This window comes from Vanessa tameamea, chromosome 11, assembly GCF_037043105.1.
Source record: "Vanessa tameamea isolate UH-Manoa-2023 chromosome 11, ilVanTame1 primary haplotype, whole genome shotgun sequence".
In the NCBI taxonomy this organism is placed as follows: Eukaryota; Metazoa; Arthropoda; class Insecta; order Lepidoptera; family Nymphalidae; genus Vanessa; species Vanessa tameamea.
Window position 1 is genome coordinate 4213611 of NC_087319.1, and position 19909 is coordinate 4233519.

Below are 19909 nucleotides of genomic sequence, written 5' to 3' on the forward strand. Positions count from 1 at the left end.
GTAATTTGTTAGACATATGTTTTTATACTTTAGCAGTAAACATTACACTTAATGGATAACTTTTATATTGTCTGTGTCGCTTCAAAAGAGTAGTTTAAGGTATACTTAAGGTATATGCATCATGAAGTATAAATGTCGAACAGAAAAACACAACAAAAATAATTTTCAGTTTTTACAAATAAATCTTTGTACCGTTAGTAAAATAACCAGTTCTATCATGTATTATAATTTTTTTTAAACCGGGTGTTGTTATCGTCCAAAAACATTTTTTTTTAATTATTATTAGTAACCAATTGGAGATAGCCGTCGGTTTAATAATAGTACGCGATACCAAACCGTATTGCTCAGCCTCTTGACTAACTCTTGACCGAAGGTTATATTGTCATTGTATTTATAATATGTTGTAATTGAGCTATCCTTAGCCGTAGTTTGTCAGTTTTATAACAATAATTGAATTGAAATTATAGTTCATACATTATATAAACGTATACATGATATGTTCTAAGAATAACAGCTTAATCAATATCGCTATTTTAAGAAATGTTAACAATTTTACATTCATCGATAACAATTACTATTGAGAATTATTTGTCATATATAATGCTAAGTTTATATGAAAGTAAACGAATGAAATACAATATTATTCAATAACATCCAACGTAATACTTTTAATATAAAAATACAAGAAAATCTGATTGATCATCCTTAACATAACAAAGTTCATTAACATCATGAAGTTTAGGTTTTATATTACATGAGTATTGTCTACGGGAGTGGTCACTGAGACTTTTTTACTAAAGACAGCAACAATTTAATATATGCTTGTAAGCAATATAGCAATATTAATGTTCTGTCTGAATGTGTGTACGACGCGAGGGAGGTGATAATAAATATATGTACTTAGATATGTACTATAGATATACCTCTAGATTATATAAAAATCTACACCAAACCACGAACAACGATCTGATCACACGTTTTGAGAAGGCACGCACGCAATGCGTTTCGTTTCACGGTTAAGTACAAGCCAATTCACTTTAAAAAGACAACATACACGATAGGTTTTGAGTTCCACAACTAATATTCTATAATTAAGAAATATTCATGAAAATAATTCATTGTCATTATTTACAGCACAATACTTACTATTAATAATTGGCAACAAACAATAGAAAGACGCGAGATATTCAAACTTAAATTTAATGTAACGTTAGTACTTGTACTTGTAATCGTGAGAGATTTTTTACACACTATGTATTATTTAGGCAATTAAAACAGCCCACAGTAACAAACTCTTCATCGTCCATACAGCAACAAACCTTATATGTACGTTTACTTATTTTAAACAAACGCAACGCCCATAGAGAATTGTTTATTTATTAACCTCAAGTAATTCTACTCCCGAGCGGGGTGTCGGTACATACGTCACGGTAGCATGCGGTTAGCCGAAGAAACAGAGAGGGTACCGCTAGATATTTTGTAGGTATTCCGGTGTACTAGGCGTCCTGGGCACCGGCGAGTCGATAATACCCCCCACTTCACGTGGGGGAAACGCATAATGCGTTTTTCCAGCAAGAAAAACTAGTAAGTACTATTAAGTAAAACCTTTAGTTAATACTTATTGCTTCGTCAGCGTCTATGAGCGAAGGTGACCACTTAACAAGTGGCCCGTTTGCTTGTACGATTTCTTAACATTATTATTAAAATAGTATAAAATAAAAATATTTATTTATTAAGAAATATGTTACTCTTCCTGTATGTGCATCTAGCGTTATTATAATTGTGAACTGTTTGTTATAATATTGTAACTTAAGTGTTTTGCGTCATATAATTTATATGACGTCATTTACTATTACTTCTAAGTGTCGAATTATTACGGAACACAAAATCGGCAGATTGTAAGATTTATTCATAGAATAAAAATCTTTGGCACGATTGTAACGGTAACATCAAAGATCTTTTTTTATTATGTAAAAATGGAAAATACGTTTTGATAAAACTTAAGTCTATATTAACTACCTACCGACTCACGAAGTATGGAATATTTGAAGGTTTATTTACACTGTAACGAAGTCACATCTGACGATTTTAGATCTTATAATATCTTCCATTCTTCGATTATATCAAATACAGATGTAAATATTCTATGTCGATTAGGTTAATAAAAACGATCGATTAAATCTAAATCAAGACAAAAAGGCATTTGATTATTTTTTTTTTAATGCAATTTAAATTCAAATTATTTCATAACGTATAGAACTGTTCGAATTTTTCACTGATCAAAAAGCTCAGCGTTTCCTGTGGGTATCTCCCCTAAGGTTACGGATAATAATTTTGGCTGCACGTATCGAGTCGAAGTCGCAAAATAAAAGCACGGCGAGGGAGCAGCGCGGCGTTATAAGGCGCGCAGCGGCACGGCGTAGGGCGAGGCCCAGTCGCGCTCGAACACGGCGCGCAGGCGGCCGCGCAGCGCGCCGCGCTCCGACACCAGCGCCGCGCCCGCCGTGTCCACGAAGTAGTCGCCGTACCAGTTGGACGTGCCCACGTACGCCGTGCGCTCCGTCACCATGTACTTGTTGTGGTTGACGCGAGCGAACGGGATCTTGTCCTGCGCCGGCGTTGACGGCACGATGAAGCGCCGCTGCGGGAGGACAAGCTCGTTACGTGTTACGGTGCCGGGTTTGGGGGCGACCGGGGCAGCCGCCCTGGGGTCGGTTGCCGGGGATGGTTTTTAGTCGCCCCGAGGCCTCAAGACCTTGAAACCACTCGACACTAAACGGCACTCGAAGCCGTGGCATTATTTATTTCTCAACCGAGAACTTTATAAATTCATATTTTTATGGTCGATATATACCACAAAAGTCATGACAGATACAATTAATACGACTCCATGATTTTACCCATTAGCTCATCTCAGCTCATAGCGATGCGTTGCTATTGAATGTATATTCCTCGCAGTATAGTGATACGTACCACCTGTATGTCGACGCGCGGGTAGGCGTTGGCGAGCGCCGCCAGCGAGGCGAGGTAGTGCTCCTCCGAGGGCTGCGAGTGTTTCCACCAGCTGATCAACATGCGCACGCGCACGCGCGCCTCCAGCGCCGCGCGACGAATCGCGTCGTCAATCTTCGGCCAAAATCTGAAGGAGTGAAAACACTTAACATATATTATTTTAAACATACATATATTATTATTTTAGTTTAACATATATTATTTTAGGGTTTATTTGGGAATGTAATAAAATTTCCCAATAGATGATAAACGTTTTTCTCGAATGTCACTACTATTGAAAAATAGATGTGAAAATGTTTCCCCTTGGGATTCGTATTTTCCCGAAAATCACATATTTTTTTGACAATTGAATCAGAGAAATTGATTTAGATCTGATAGAAAAGTTCATACTTGAGTTTGGGCGCATACTCCAGTGCCGGTCCGTAGTCCATAACAGCGATGTAGATGAACTCCTCGGCCGAGTGGATTATGTTAACGATCGCATCGTCGTCATTAGTTCGTCCATTAGGGCTTAAGGGCGGCGGTGAACTCTGCGTCAAAAAAGTAATTCATTGGTGTTATTGCGGATTTATATTAGCATATGAATAACTAGATTTCATCGGCGGCCTCGGTTGTGTTTTAGGGGTAGGTCTTCAGGTGGAAGGTATAAAAAGATTGCCTATGTTCTTCCTTGGTGTTCAAGCTTGCTTCTGATCAAATTTCATACAGAGTTACTTTAGCATTTCAAATATGAGTATAGACAATAACATATATCACGATTAAAAATCACAAAGGAAGATCTTTAATGGTAAGCATTATACAATAAATTTAACAGTAGGTATCATCCTATCAATATTGAGTAAATTTATCTATGTACGTTTTGTCAAATCAAGTTAAATGCAGCATCAATTAAACATTCAAGATCACATGCGTTAATACAATATACCATTGAATAAAATTCTCCTTTAGCAAGAAATCTGTGTGAGGATTGAAAAGACCGCAATAGTCTGTATCAGTTTCGACTTTGCACTAAAAATTTGGACGGGTCAGACAATTGTAGGATCTGTATCCTACAAATACCACATCGAAAACAGCAAATTCATAACCGCACATATCTGTGCATGAATAGTTAATCCCATTTCAACACATTTGTGTTGTAAGAGTCAATTAAGGAAGTTTATCTAGACCATCGACGACTTAAACGTCTCAAACACTAATGGATTCGTACCATTAAATGAATTAGCTAGGTAAGCGACAGACAGACGGCCGACCATAAAGTCAGCCAAAACTTATACCAAATTTAGCTCAAATACCTATACATAGAACATGACCAACAAATATGTGACAGCAAATTTCGTCTTCACTACCTTCTCTCTACCCGGCGTCGCTGTCATAAATATCAATAAAACAATTGAAATCAAATCAATTTTTATAAGGAACATAGTAGAAACTTGAAAAAAGAAAAAGTATTAGGGATATAAATATACTATTTAAAACAATAAATACCACGTTAACACGCACACATTTCTCGACAACAATTTGACGATAACGATCCGTGGAGTGGAGTGAGAATTCGCATTGAACTCGCAACAAACTTGACACGCGCAACATAAAGATTATTCAGATTCAACTCCCACGGTACAGAGATTTATTTCCTTATATAAACATATATCTATATATATATCTATATATATATCTTTATATAATTAATATCTAGTAATGTAGTAATGTTTAATTGAATAAAGTTAAATTATTAATATCAACCAACATTAGCACGAATAAATAAGGCTCGTATTTACAATATGTCTTAGTGAGAGTAAAGACAACAAAAACGACAAATTAGAATATATTTGACAGGTTTATTTAATTGAAAATGATTTAATATAATACTAAAATAATACATGAAACTTATATCAGAAGATAGAGCGCGTTTAAAAAGTTTTAGTATATAAAATTGTTATGTAAGTAGTTACATTTCGTATTTTAACCGCTTTAAATTTAGACTATTGACATAACAAACATGAATTTCATATTCTTGTTATATTAGATTTGCACTTATTCGAAATTAAAAGGAAATGTAACTTAAAGTATGTAAAACTCGTGTCGGTTGAAAATCAACCACGGGTAACGACCAAAACGTACCGGAGAAGCGCGGTGGACTTCACTCCAAACCTTCTCCTCAAAAAGGCATCAGGTAAATTTACAGCACAGTTCGCAATCAACATTTGATACATGGGTTGTATAATTTAGTAATGGCCTGGTCGGTCAGCGTATTATATTATAGCGTATTATTAATAAAGAAAATATAAATATATCTATAGGTTTATAGCATTCAAGAATAATGTAGCTTTCTACCAGATTTTTTATAATCGGATTATTAGTTTCGAAGACTGCTCCTACATACAAACAAACTATTGATTAAATCCGAGTCAGATAAGACAAAAACATCACTTGGCTGTTTAATTGTCTTCGCCTCATTTACAAATGACACTTCGGAAATAGATATATAGATAGATTAAATATCTAACTTGCTATTGATAAGTATACTACGCAAATTTCGTGACTATATTTCTCTTCAATATTCTACCTAAAAATTTGGGGTTTATTTCAGACATAAACCTGCGCACCCCGTTTTATATCCAGATATTATATTTAGTTTAAACACATCTTTGTTTATAATGAATATTAAATTATACAATATTAAAAATATACTAAACAAAAACAGAAAAACTACGCTATCGTGTCAATCAAACTGTTAGTACGACCCGTCCCTAGGTATAATAGGTTTATGCGTCAGATGGCAGAGGTCATTCGTTAACCGATCGTTTAGCTTTTAACCGTATGCAAACAATTTCAACAAATATATAAGTATATATAAGTGGTGATGTCATTTATAGCAAAACCGTGACCCAGTCCGCTTTAGTATAAACTTTATCAGACTCTTTCACTACGTCCTTGATAAATATTAAATTGAATTTCCAATACGAATACGCGCCCGGAGGAAACTGCTAAACTTCATATTTATTAATAAACATATATTTACATAAACAGCTACATTATTGTTAATAATATTATTTCACGTTCGAAATTGTTTAAAAACAAATACTGTAAGTTGACTTTTAATGTTATTTACTTGCGACTTCTATTAAAAATCTGTTATTGTTTTGCATCGAAGCAACTAAATCTAACCATAAATAAAGTTACTAGCTAACCCAACTCATCTCACGAGGCCACTTAATCGTTGTAGCGAAAGATAAAACGTTATCTCGAAAACGTTCATTTGTAAAAAAATAAATGGCACAGAAAAGCGATTCCATTTTCATAATCCGATTCTGTTTATATGAATCAACTAGATGAGCCCGCGACTTCGGGCGCGTTGTTTGAATTTAAGTTATTTGGATATTGTAGCGTGATTTTATTTTTATTATATATATAATTCTAAAATAAAAGTAGCCTAAGTTACTCCTGATTACACCCGCTATCTGTCAGTGAAAGTCCCGTCGAAATCGGTTCAGCCGTTCCAGAGATTAGCCGATACAAACAAACAGACAGACAGACAAAAATTGTAAAATATGTTATTTTGGTATATGTACCGTGTATAAATACATATGCATTTGGTAAAAATGGGTTATTTTAATAATACAAACAGACACTCCAATTTTATTATATGTATAGATATAGCTTTATAATGGATTAAATCACTGAATCAAGTTTGCTGAATGGTTAGAATTTCTAATGTTTATAGAAATTACACGATATACGTAACAGGTTACACTTCATTGAAAATATGAAACAAGTATTGTAACGATATATGACTGTCTGTCATAATATGTTGTAGAAGATAATTGTCACGGAACGTTCTTTTTTTGTCTTTTTTTAACTCACTAGATTTTCGAGTCCGATATAATATTATAAAATTTCCATTGATAATATGTATTTTTAGTATTTTTAACTGGTTATTACTACAACCAATTAAATTTTTTCAAACACTTTTTAGTCTACATAAAAAAGATCAGACCTTTGTAAATAGTCCATTTATAATCTGGGATCTAGAGATTCCCTTTGGCAAGTCTTTAGTAAAATTTAAAAACTTACAGTTGCTTTTTAACATATTAACAACATTTTTATATACATATTAACACACACATTAAGAAAATTTAAAGTTATAACACCCAGTTTCCGATTCCGCAAAGTCAATAAATCCTTTCTGGGGCAAGTTATCCGTTAACATAATAATAATCTAACGTTAAAATCAATCATAAATCAGGCATATTACATAAAGTAAAATTATATAGATTATAAAAATCGTGGCGCTTAGTATTTGTAAACACACCCTTATATCCGGCCTAAAATTAATAATCTTGAAAATATTTCTTTCATTAATCACAAAAAACCATACATATAATAAAACAAAGAAAAAAAAATTAATGCATTAATGTCGTTACCAACGACATAGTTATTAAAGAAATAGTATGAAAGTCAATTTGTTTAATTTATATATAACATCGAAGTGACACGTCATATCCCGTGCAGCAGGATTACATCAGAAACTTGTCTGTGAACTTCTAAAGAACTAATCGGAAACTAATCAGGTCGCTACTGGAGTTTAAATGAAGTTAAACTCATTCTGAAACGCGCAAATTTATTTAAAAGTAATTTAGATTTTCTTTATAATAACATGCAATAACATTTCCTAAACACATATTACCTTAATAGCCTGTACTGGTGAAGGAAAGTTTGGTCCAATATTCGCCCAAAAATCGAATTGTGATTCAACGCAGATTTCTTCGTTGAACTTATTCTTGGTACTATTTCACGCGGTTTTGATTTGGTCAAGAGCTATTTTTAATTTTGATTTGTGTTTATACAAAATATTGATGCCTTATGTACATTAACTTATTTGGTATCTTCCAATAATCTAAGAGGTTTCCGATTTTTTTAAATAAAAATAGAGTGAAAAATATATTTCTACGTAAACTTCATTATTTATTAAGACCAAGAGAGGTATGAAGTAAATGAACCCTTTGACTGTAACCGCCCAAGGGATCTAAGATATTATATGTCTTGCAAACCCGAACACACTCACTTAGTATGGATGTTTGACTTTTAAATAACTAACGAGTAAATAGTACCTTCGAAAAATATACAATACATAACAATAACATTTTAATTTACATTTTTATCACATCACTAACAATCTGAATTAAATTTCGTTTTAGATAATAACTAATTAATATATGAGATTACGTTAATTAGGTGCAGGCGAGATTTAAACATCTATGTAAACTTTTTAGTTAGTTTTATAGCTCTGTAACACTAACGTCGTCGTACAATTTTAATAATTCAAACAATATTTGAAAATGGAATATACATCATCTGTCATCGGAGCTTTCCTATCAATAATATGTTCAATTTTATTAATAACAGTTTGGACTTTGAACCCGAAATGGCGAAGTCTGCATAACTTCATTGCCGTCAACCAAATTGCTATCGGAACTTTGCATTTGATTTCAATAAATTTATCGGAAATACTCGAAGACAAGTCGTATTATAACGAAGACAGCATAAGTGTTTTAATGAACGGTTATTTGTTTCTGGCTTCGATGTGCTGGTCTCTGTGCGCGATCCTACTCGCCTATTTGAGACTCGTGTTGGTTTACACAGGTAAAATAAGTTATGGAAAACGCAAGGCCGTCATCTTCAGCTACGGCGTTCTCGCCGTGATAAGGTTCATTAGTGATTTTTTTATACCGTTATTATATAAACTTGAAAATTTTGAGGAACTGTTCGGTCCGAGATTTCTGACCGTGTTCATATTTATGATGGTTAATTTATATTTATTCGTTCAAGTCGTCATTGCGGTGATACCTCGGGGCCAAACGATCACAAGGAAAGGGAGGAGAGTATCGTCGTTGATTGGTGTCGCAGTACTCTGTGATATGATCACGACGTTTTATTTATTGAATTTTTTATCGTTAGATATTTTAAGCTTTTCTGAGTACCTATTCAACTTTAGATTAATACTGCATACATTAATTATCCTATTTAATAGAACATCAAAGGATTATTGGAAAAGTATTTTGAAACAAAGAAGAATACGTACAGTGAACCGAATTATTTAATCATTTGTTAAAATGTGTTAATAAATCATTGATCACATACATTCTAACACCTAAGTTTTTTATATGTATCAAAAGGTAGATGAAGCACTCGGATCATTAAAGTGAAGCAAGAATCTCAATTCAAAAGCGATGGCAAATACGCGGTTTATACTGTTAACGTAATAAAATATGTATCTGTATACATGAAGAGAAAACTAACTCTTTTTAAGCATAACATGCGCTCGGAGGAGTGTAAGATTTACCAAAGTTAAAGTTTATAAGGAGAAGCAGTGCAGTAAGCTAAATTGATTTAAAATATGTTTTTTAATACATTATGTTAAAATATAAAATAAAACAATAATATACATTGCCAATGACAACAAATGTAATGTCAAATTTAAAAATCAATTTGCGTTTTGTTTCTTTTACAGCCGACATTGACGTTGACGTTGACGTCTAGCCGACACATTTTTTTTCCTATATTTCTAATAATAATTAATTATATTTTATTATTTACAAGTAAATACGAAAGATGGGCGACCACTAATACAAATAATCAGGACATACGCTCACTAAAAGGTGTGTATTCAACAACGCCACAAATTCAAAACTAAATAAATATTTACACATGCGACAGAAATACAATTTATTTATTGTAATATTTAGATGTCAGTCATTTCATCTTTAACTATTAGTAATACTACTAACACCATTACTAACATGATCCAACGAATATAAATATGCTTTGTTCTCGTAACATGTTTTGTTTTTTTTTATGTGATTTTTTTTGCGTAATAAAGTGACGTTTTAATAATATGTAAATAATAAACACAGAAACTACTTTACACTTGTACTTAAATGAATTATTTCGATACAATAATCCTATTATTATATTAATAAAGAAGGAAAATCAAAGGTGATGTTATACCGTTCATATTATGTAATGATTTTATTTAATTGTGAACAAAACATCAACTTTTAAGTAACATAAAAATGGTAGATGACACCGATAACGGTCACCATGATTCAGTACTTTAATAAAATGTTGTAAGAATTCCAAGGTTGCCTTTTCGTATATAATAACAACTATGATAAGAATGATTGATTTGAACTTAATACTGTAAATAAAACATTGATTTTAAAACGACTACGATATTTCATTGATATCTTTGCGTAAAAACGTCACAAAGCGGGGTTCTTTGCGTGCCGTGCTACTGTTAGCGGAGAGAAAAACGCAATTAGCGAACTCTACGAATTAAGATACGCTATTTATTAATTAAATATATGTCAAATAATTTTTAGGCAATTATCTATAAAATTAAAAATATTTCAATTTGTTACCAATTGTCGAGTAATAATGATAATGTCCTGAGCGATTATTATCGGTGGCTATTTTGAAGCAAGAGTGGCGAACCACGAAGGGTATATTACAGTGCATGAACGTTTGGGCAAACAGAATCGATTTCATTTAGCACTCTCTATATCGATAGTACAACAAGTTCACGACACGATCGGAAAGAGTTCAGGCATAGGCCCAAACGACCTTACTTGCTTTTCGAGACACGGGATATTAACAGCCAACTTCCAAAGTCCGTGCTACCTCGGAGAATTTATAGACAGAAAATTTCAATAATATTGAAATGGCTCATTCTTAATGTTTAACCTCGAACCTTGAGACATAGGACCTTATAAACTGGCCACTACTGCAATACTACTTATACACAAAACTAAAGATAAATCTACTAGATTTGATTTATTCCATTTATTCAGATGGATTTTCTGGAACAGACCAAACATAAGAGATATTATCAATCAAACACAATCTACGAAACTATCGGGAACCATAAAAATAAACACGGCCGAATAGACAACCTCCTTTATTTTGAAGTCGGCTAAAACTATTTCTGTATTTTTCCCTCAAATATAATTATAGAGTGAATTTTATTGATGTTTGTATCGCGTGAACATTATTAAGTACTATACGTTTAGAGATTATTTGTTCAATGGAATACTTGCACACAATGTATAATTATTATACAAAACATGAATGACTTTCATAGAACCGAATTGCCATTGGAAATACAAAAGCACAGTTGGACAAACAAGTTCGATCTTTGACGTTTTACACTGTTTTAATTTATATACTTAGTCATATATTATTCAAATGACGACGATTCAGAAGAACTTGATAAAGATTCCTTAATACTAGATGAGAATATCATATTATATGGAGATATTATAAAATATTATACACATTTAGTATCAAATTATACCAAGCTGGATACAATAATAATGGCCCAAGTCAAAGTTAAAGTTTATTTAGATCCGAGAGAACGTCAAGTTTTTAATAAAGACCAAGTTATAAAGAGAGCCATCTACTGACATTTTGCAATAATAAATTCTTTATATCCTATCATACAATACGCAATGAACTATACTCTCCGAAAAATATTAAGAAATAAAATTGACGGCTCTTAGCTCATATAACGTACGTTATATGCCTTTACATTAAAGGTACATCCGTTGGCTTTTTCCACTTTAATTTTACTTCCAAAGTTCACATAACAGCGTCGACATTAATTTCGTCAATTTAAAAAAAAACGGTATTAAAAATCAATGTCATAGATTACATAAGCTTGATCGCGTTGATTCAATGTCAAATGTTGTTTATTTGACATTTGTCGTCTAGTGGTTGGAATAAATTGACTTTTCACCAAAGAAATATTAAGTTTATTGACGATTTTTCAAGGTATAATCAAAAATCTTTTTAACTGAATCATGTTAAATGACGATTTTTACCCGTAAAGATTTTAAAAAAGTGGAATTAGATTTTGATATTATACTAAACTTAATAATACTTACAGTTATGTAAGCTCCAAATGTACTGTTTCCATCAGATATGTTGATTGGATGCTGCATGTTGATGTCCGTGCTGAGCTCGGACGGCCAGCTGTCCGGCACAACGGCGTCCGCTGCACCCAGACTCCAATATACCTTAACAAAATAATACCCGACTTATTTAAAAAGGGTACAAATTATTTATAAATAATAGTGTTTTAAAGTATACATGACACAGTCATATAAACATAATAGGGTATTACTATAATGTAATTTATTGTGTAATATTATGTTATATATTTAGAATAATCGTACCGCTTCCCACATTTATTTCACAATCAGTCCTCTGCCCAAAGCTTGCATGGAAGAGATCACTACTTTAGCAATAACAGCCGGCCGCTGTCGCAACTGATGCAACTTTTGTTAATTCAAATGTTATATTTAGTTTTAAGTATTGGTATGCAATAAAGAATAAATAAAGAAATAATATTGTGTAAAAATTAATACATACGTAGAAACTATTTCAAGTAGATTCATACTATCATCTATAAAATAAAATTCTTCAATAAGTAACAATGCATGTTTCGATTATTTACGTTCATATTCTGAGAAAGAATAACATTACATTTTTAACGACAGTGATACTAAACGACTAATATTAAAAATGCGAAAGTACTTATGTCTTAATCTACATAGCCAACCACTACACGAAATTTTATGAAGTTTGGTATAAAGCAAGGTTAAACTTCAAGGAAAGAAAAGACTACTTTTTATACCCAATACCTACTGCTCCCCCTGAAGAAGCGACTGATTAAAAGCATTTAAACTATACATAAACATGAAATATCTGATATAGCTGTGAGATAAAGCTGTTAAGTTCAACCAGAACTTCAATATGCAGAAGTTTGGAGGAGTTAGGAACTTGTGTCTTGATTGATTGAACGTCTTGCAGAACAACGTTGCAGAGGTGTAGTGTAGTGTACTGTTTGGATTGTACAAGTTTTGATACTTGATACAACTATTAACTACTTTAATTAATGGCTCCAGTTTCAATATAAATATATAAAAAGTAAATACAGATTAAATAAACCTTAATTAATTAATTACCTATGCATTTTAATTGTTGTTTTTCTTATTAGATCTTAGATTTAGAGAGCTATTTTTCTAGACCTAAGCGCACTTTCTGCCTCCGCCGTAAACATTGCCGAGACTAGCTGGGTTCTCTGTGGGCGGAGCAACCGCCGGGGCGGCACGGTAGACGCAAGTGTACGCAAGTGATCCCGTGAAGCCCCCGAATAGACGGAGTGAATACCACTGGTTTTATAGTGGTATTCCGGTGCACTCAGCACAAGCTTGTCCTACATACCCCCCAACATCGTGTAGGGGAAACGAGTAAGTGCGTTTTTTAGCGACATCAAAAAAGCCAAAAATTTTATTCCATGTATAAAATTAAAATATTAAAATTTTGAAGACATGGTTTAATAACTATGTTTACATTCTTCGAAATATTTTTTGTAACGAACTATCAAAAAATTATAAAATATTTTTTTATAATTTTTTGATAGTTCGTTAAAAGATGGATATCCGCAGTAAGTTTAATGAGGTCAATAATAATGATGCGACAGTCACGTACAAGTCCGTACCAGCTAAACTTTGACAGAGAATGTAAAATTAAATCGTTTTTTAGTCACGAAGCAACTATTACTGTAAAGTTTATTATTCCATTTTCCTGATATAATTAATTCTCATAGCCAATTTAACGCTATCTTGAGGGTATTCGCGGATAGTATTTTCAAGAAAATCTATAATTTCCCATTTGATCGTTTTTTTTAATTATGTGTACGATTTTGGTAAGTTTAAGTATTTAAAATTGCAAAGTTCAAGTAAGACCTCCAGTCTTCGAGTGTATTCGGTTTTCAAATATATTAATCTGCGTTTTGTACACGCGTGCGTGAATGTATATGAAATCAACAATCAAATTATCTTAAATCATTTCTATAATATGTTTAATGTACATGAAGCATTTAAGATCTCGAAAGCATCTCGATTCATAATCGACAAAAGCGATAATCGACTATATACGTAATTACAATAGCGTAATAAAAATGCATATTTGCATCTCTAGCCATTGCCACAGCATCGCCTCAAAATTATACAATCAGGAAGAAAACTCTAGCCATATTTGACAAGAACACTCTCCGCTTCATTTTCGAAACCTGCGTACTACACAGCCTAATGCTCAGCATCAGCCTGATCAACGTGTCATAATGTGATATGCGACATTAACTATAATAATTCTAAATTTATAGCATACACGTATCAACGTAAGTCGTTTGTCATCATTTTACGAATGAGATACTTAGTGAATTACAGAATACTTCTAATCCTGTTTTTCCTATAAAAACATTCGAGTTCATTTATAAAAGCCAAAGGCATTATTGTTCGTCGCAGTTTAACATCATATGATGGGATTATTTTCTGGATATATTACAAGTAAATGTATAAGAAGAATGATAGCACCCTGTACATATAGATGTATACCTACGAACAGTGCTTACCACACTTACATATGTATAAAACTATAAGGATTACTACTCAGCGGCTATCATTAATTAGAGCGATATACATAGTGGAGCTGACGTCATCGCATTAAATGTTAAAACAACGATTAATACTCGTCAATATAAAGTTGATAAAATTATCAAAAAAGCAAATAGACGAATAAGATAAAACGAATAAGTAAAATATTCAAACAAAATAATTCACACGGAAATTAAAAATAAAATTTGTAAAAAATTGCCAAAAAGGTCCTGTGGCTAAGTTAATGAATGTATTCGATTGTTTTCTTTGTGTTTGGTCTCAAAACGCCATATATTATTAGGGGCATCATTTAATGCGTTGACGTCACAGACATATTGTTTATTGTCACTTCCTTAAACTTAACAATAATTAATGAAGAATTTACAAAATATATACGCCAAATATTAAGTTTATACTTAATATTCGAATCATACGCGAACAATCTTAAATATAATTTTCTAGATGTTCCAGAATCTATAGGAAAAGTAATTATAAGTGACGATAGAAGATAAACTTATTCGACTACTGATAACTGTTTCAGGTCTTAATTAGTAAACATTAATTTTACTTTGCCATTATAACTTTCGGAGATTTGTAGTAATTATAATTTTTATTAAAATTTATGTCTAACATTGGATCACAAAAACTAAAGATCATTTCCAGTTACGGGTTGCAAAATCGTTTCTAGGGCCCTAGACTCCAGTTACATGGTTGGTTTTTCTTGTTTGGGTTCCGGATACATATTATCGGGTACCGTCTTCTCGAATACATTCATTTTTATTACGTACTTTAAAATATAAATAGTTTGTTAAACTGGTGTAGATATAAGAAGCGACAACGCAACATATTACGCTATATTCAAGGTGGATGCTTAGCTTTATAGCTTAGAAGGTTCGTTAGCGAGCGTCGCTCTTGTAATTAGCACGCTTTGTGTCGAGACACGAGAACTCATTAACGATGTACCATTTGTGAACGAAAATAACTTATTGCACGGAACCATTACATTTTTTTGCTAAATTAAATATTAATTAAAATAATTAATTAATGAGTGAATAAAAAATATCAATACGTTACACTACAATAACATTGAAGTGAGTTTGTTATGTAAAAGAAAATATCTTGAGAAATACTGCATTTGACGGCAGAAAACAATCCTCAAAAACATTTGAAATAATCAGCAGTAGTGCAGCGTAGTATAAAACACTAATTCTTCTTAACACAATTCGTTGAGGTTTATATCTCATTGGAAAACTCTTGTTTTTTTTTTCAAAAAATTTAATGCTAAGAAATGTATTTCAAGGTCAAAGTAGTTTTAGATATAAGATAAAGTAAGAGTTTCTTTGAAAGATATATAAAATTTTATTTATTCAAAATTCATATCACAGTTTTTCAACACAAAATAGAGTCTATTAAGCACACAATAGATGAACTAACTCTAGTCTTCAATGCGAGAATGAATGACTTCCAGAAGGAATTGAGAGAACTTCTCCAGCCACCAGTCCTATATCAAACATAAACTCTCAATTTAATTCTTTTCATTCCGTTGTTTTGACTGCGCTTCAAAATCTGCAACTACTACTGGAATTTCTAACTAAGCAGCAAGATAATCTGGAGATGCACTCTCGTAAAAAAGTTCTTCTGTTGCATGGAGTCTCCGAGTTAAATAAAGAAGATACGGCTGCTTGTGCGTCCAAATTGAACCAACAAATTACACCTGGTTCCTTCAGTCGTTGCCATAGAATAGTGAAATCTAATAAGGACAAGCCCTGAGCAATTTTAGTTAAATTCAAAGATGTTGCGCTGAGAAACCAGGTCTGGTCAACAAAGACCAGTTTTAAAGGCTCCGGTGTTACTATCTCTGAGTTCCTTACAAAAACACGTCACAAGATCTTCATAACAGCACGTCAGCGCTTAGGCGTTACGAATTGCTGTACCAGAGATGGTATTATTATGGTCATTGATGCAGATGGAACTAGACACCGCGTGAGAACTATGCTGGAGTTGGACGCCGTTCCAAAATTTAACCCGATAGCTTCTGAGGCACCATTCGTTTCTGCTGATGCAGAAGCTGTAAAGCCTAACAAAACAGCAATTTCGAGGCTTAAAAGGACTGCGAAGAAATAGGCGCCATTATGGCACATAATACAATTTTATTCCTTCTATTCGTTCTCTCCGTAATATCATATTATAGGTAAAATCAATGTTTGTGTGGATAACTGCATAACTCTCTCCTTTTCTCTAGGTTATTATTATTCTTATATTATATGTATAACTTCGTTTTACCCACATTTCCTTTTTCTTATGTTTTAATAATTGAGGTTACATTATTGGATACTACAATTTGTGTTACACTGACATCTGACTGCTGACGGCTACCTGAGTGCTGTCATATGTCAATTCTTAATTTCAAGCTGGTAAATATTTTATTGTTAAATAATTATGATAGAAAGTAAAGTCCTTAAAATTTTTATAATGGTTATCAAACTTCAATTTTATTTTTTATTCTTATATTTGTAGATATTTCTTTTTACTTTTTATTTTTTGTTTTTCTTTTATTTTTGTTACTACATTGATATTACTTATGTAACTATGAAACATAGTATTTAAAACGGGATATTTACTATGTTTATTATTTTTATTTGGTGGAGCTCGATATTTCGACATTATCTACGAATGTCTTGTTCACGAGACTCGTGAACAAGACATTTTCAACGTTTTAAATACTGTTAGTAATAAAAATAACCATGTTAATTTAAAATCTTATATGAAACATAGTGTATTTTTGAGTGTGTGTGTTTTTTTCTCTTTTTAATTGTTTTACTTTGTTATTTTTGTATTTGTTCTATTGGAGACTGTTTCTAAATGTAATCAACTACTCTTATAGAGAGAAAAAACCACGCTGAATGCAAATTTAAACTTATGACTCTGACATAAATAGAGACAAATACAGGAAAGCCCAGAATCGATGCAATACAGCGTGTAGACGCTCAACGACGCTATATTCATATGTCTATTGAAAATGGTGATACTTCGAAAACCTGGAAATTTTTAAAAACACTTGGGAATTGGTAAATTACAAAATAACACACCGGTAAAAGTCGATGTCGACCTTTTAAATAAACATTTCCTTTTGTGTCCTGGATAATGCCGATAAAAACCGCACGCTTAATATTCTTTCCTCGTTGCCAACTTCAAAATTCCCACCTTTTTCACTCTCCTCTATCACCGAATGTGATGTTAAGAAGACCATATTATCTGTGTCCTCGAATGCCATTGGTACTAACTGCATAAGCCGTAAGATGATTATTCCTATCCTAGATATTGTTGCTCCCATCTTAGTGCACATCCTAAATCATTCAATCTCTAGTAGCACATTTCCTGATGCTTGGAAGGATGCTCAAATTATACCTATTCCTAAAAAACCGAATCCTATCAACTATTCAGACTTCCGTCCGATTTCCATCCTTCCCTTCCTATCAAAAATCTTAGAAAAAATTGTTTTTCAACATTTAAACACGTTCCTCAACAATCACTCCTTTCTCAACCCTCTTCAATCCGGTTTCCGTGAAGGTCATAGTACTGTCTCGGCCCTTGTCAAGGTTACTGATGACATTCGTGCAGCGATGGATAATAAAAAACTCACAATTTTGATCTTTTTAGATTTCAGCAACGCATTTAACTGTGTTGACCATGACCTTCTTTTGGGTCTGCTAGGTACTAACGACTTATCTCCATCAGTGATTGGTTGGTTTCAGAGTTACCTCAAGGGTCGGCGACATCGTAGACGCCTTAATGAGATTCTCTCTTCGTGGTGTGATGTCCAGGCAGGTGTTCCTCAAGGTGGCATCTTATCTCCCTTACTCTTTGCAATTTTTATTAATTCCATCTCCTCTTGCATTTCTTCTCAGTATCATATGTATGTAGACGATATCCAGATCTATCGTCATGCATCGCTTAAAGATATTCCTGCTTCTATTAATGACATTAATGATGATCTTGTCTCAATCTCTGATTGGAGTAACGATTCTGATAGGACTTAACATTAACCCTAACAAATCTCAGACTATTATAATCGGTAGCCCTGGCATGATCACGAAGGTCAATCTGTTGAACTTACCATCAGTAGAATACAACGGCTACAGAATACCATACTGTTCCACCGTCAAAGACCTTGGTGTCTATTTAGATCAATTATTATCGTGATCAGTACAAATTAAAGAGGTCAGTAGGAAATTATTTGCTACACCGAGTTCATTACGACGTCTCCAATCTGTTCTCACAATTCCTACCAAAATTATGCTAGCAAACTCTCTCCTCTTATCCGTTCTAGATTATGCAGATGCTAGTTATCCTGACCTGACTGAGGACCAACTGGACAAGCTTGAGCGACTTCAAAATATTGCTATCCGGTTCATATTTTGCCTGCGAAAGTATGACCATGTCTCAGAATATCGTTCAAGGCTCAAGTGGCTTCCTATACGTCTTCGCCGGAACCTGCATATTCTTTCTCTTCTGTACAGTACTCTATTCAACTCTAACTCTCCTTCCTATTAAAAGGTACAGTTTGAATTTCTAAAAGGCTCTTCCTTATTAACACTGTCGCAGAACCTTATGCTTAAAATGCCTGTACATAAAACAAAATTTTGCAAAAACTCCTTGACTGTAAAAGCCATAAAGTTATGGAATGCACTTCCGGAAAATATAAAAAGATCAGAATCGATCAATATATTTAAAAAATCTATTAAAAATTACTATCTAAATAATAATTTAGACGACTTCACTTAATTTCCATGTACTGTTTTTCTCTAGCATATTATATATATATAGGTATTTTTTAGTATATAATAGTAATATTTATCATTTTTTATATTTGTATTAAGTATAATTATTAGTGTGTAACATTTGTATGTTAGTTTATTGGCTGCACCACCTACCCAGTTTAAGTTCAATGAATCTCTCTTCGTTTGGGTTGTCGGGAAGAGATGGCTAATTAGCCATAAGGCCGCCCATTGTACAACACATTAAATTTATACTATTTTAATTGTGTTTATGGTGTACAATAAAGAATAAATAAAATAAAATAAATAAAAATATTCAAGTTGGTTTCTTTTTTATTATGGAACAGAAAAAACTTACATCGAATATCTTCGCCAAGTCGGTCGCCAGACAGGAGCAGTTGTATGCTAAAACGCCTAGCTCCTTCACCTGTATGCAAGAATACGTTTTCTTAAAAAAAGCATAAAGCATGGACAATAGACATTAAGCATAATTATTATGATGTGCGAACTGTACCAATTTTATAATTGACGCAGATTTCAAAAAGACAAACGAAATTTTGATTCAATTTTCATTTGTTTTTATATATTTATATTTATGTAAGGATTATATGAAAACAAATT

At 32.8% G+C, this 19909-nt stretch overlaps 1 protein-coding gene across 3 annotated transcripts in view; it reads right to left on the reverse strand.

The window, feature by feature from the left end:
* Positions 1-2230: 2230 nt before the first annotated feature.
* Positions 2231-19909, reverse strand: part of LOC113400779 (5'-3' exonuclease PLD3-like) — a 63708-nt gene continuing 46029 nt past the window's right edge. Inside the window, exons 7-11 of one of the 3 annotated variants that reach the window (XM_064216253.1) lie at positions 19647-19715; positions 11955-12086; positions 3403-3542; positions 2974-3139; positions 2231-2641 (exon numbers count right to left, since the gene is read on the reverse strand). In XM_064216253.1, coding sequence (XP_064072323.1) covers positions 2396-2641; positions 2974-3139; positions 3403-3542; positions 11955-12086; positions 19647-19715 — 753 coding nt within the window. In that variant the 3' untranslated portion in view covers positions 2231-2395. The remainder of the gene's footprint in view (positions 2642-2973; positions 3140-3402; positions 3543-11954; positions 12087-19646; positions 19716-19909) is intronic. The other 2 variants (XM_026640431.2, XM_026640432.2) reach the window with 2 other exon arrangements.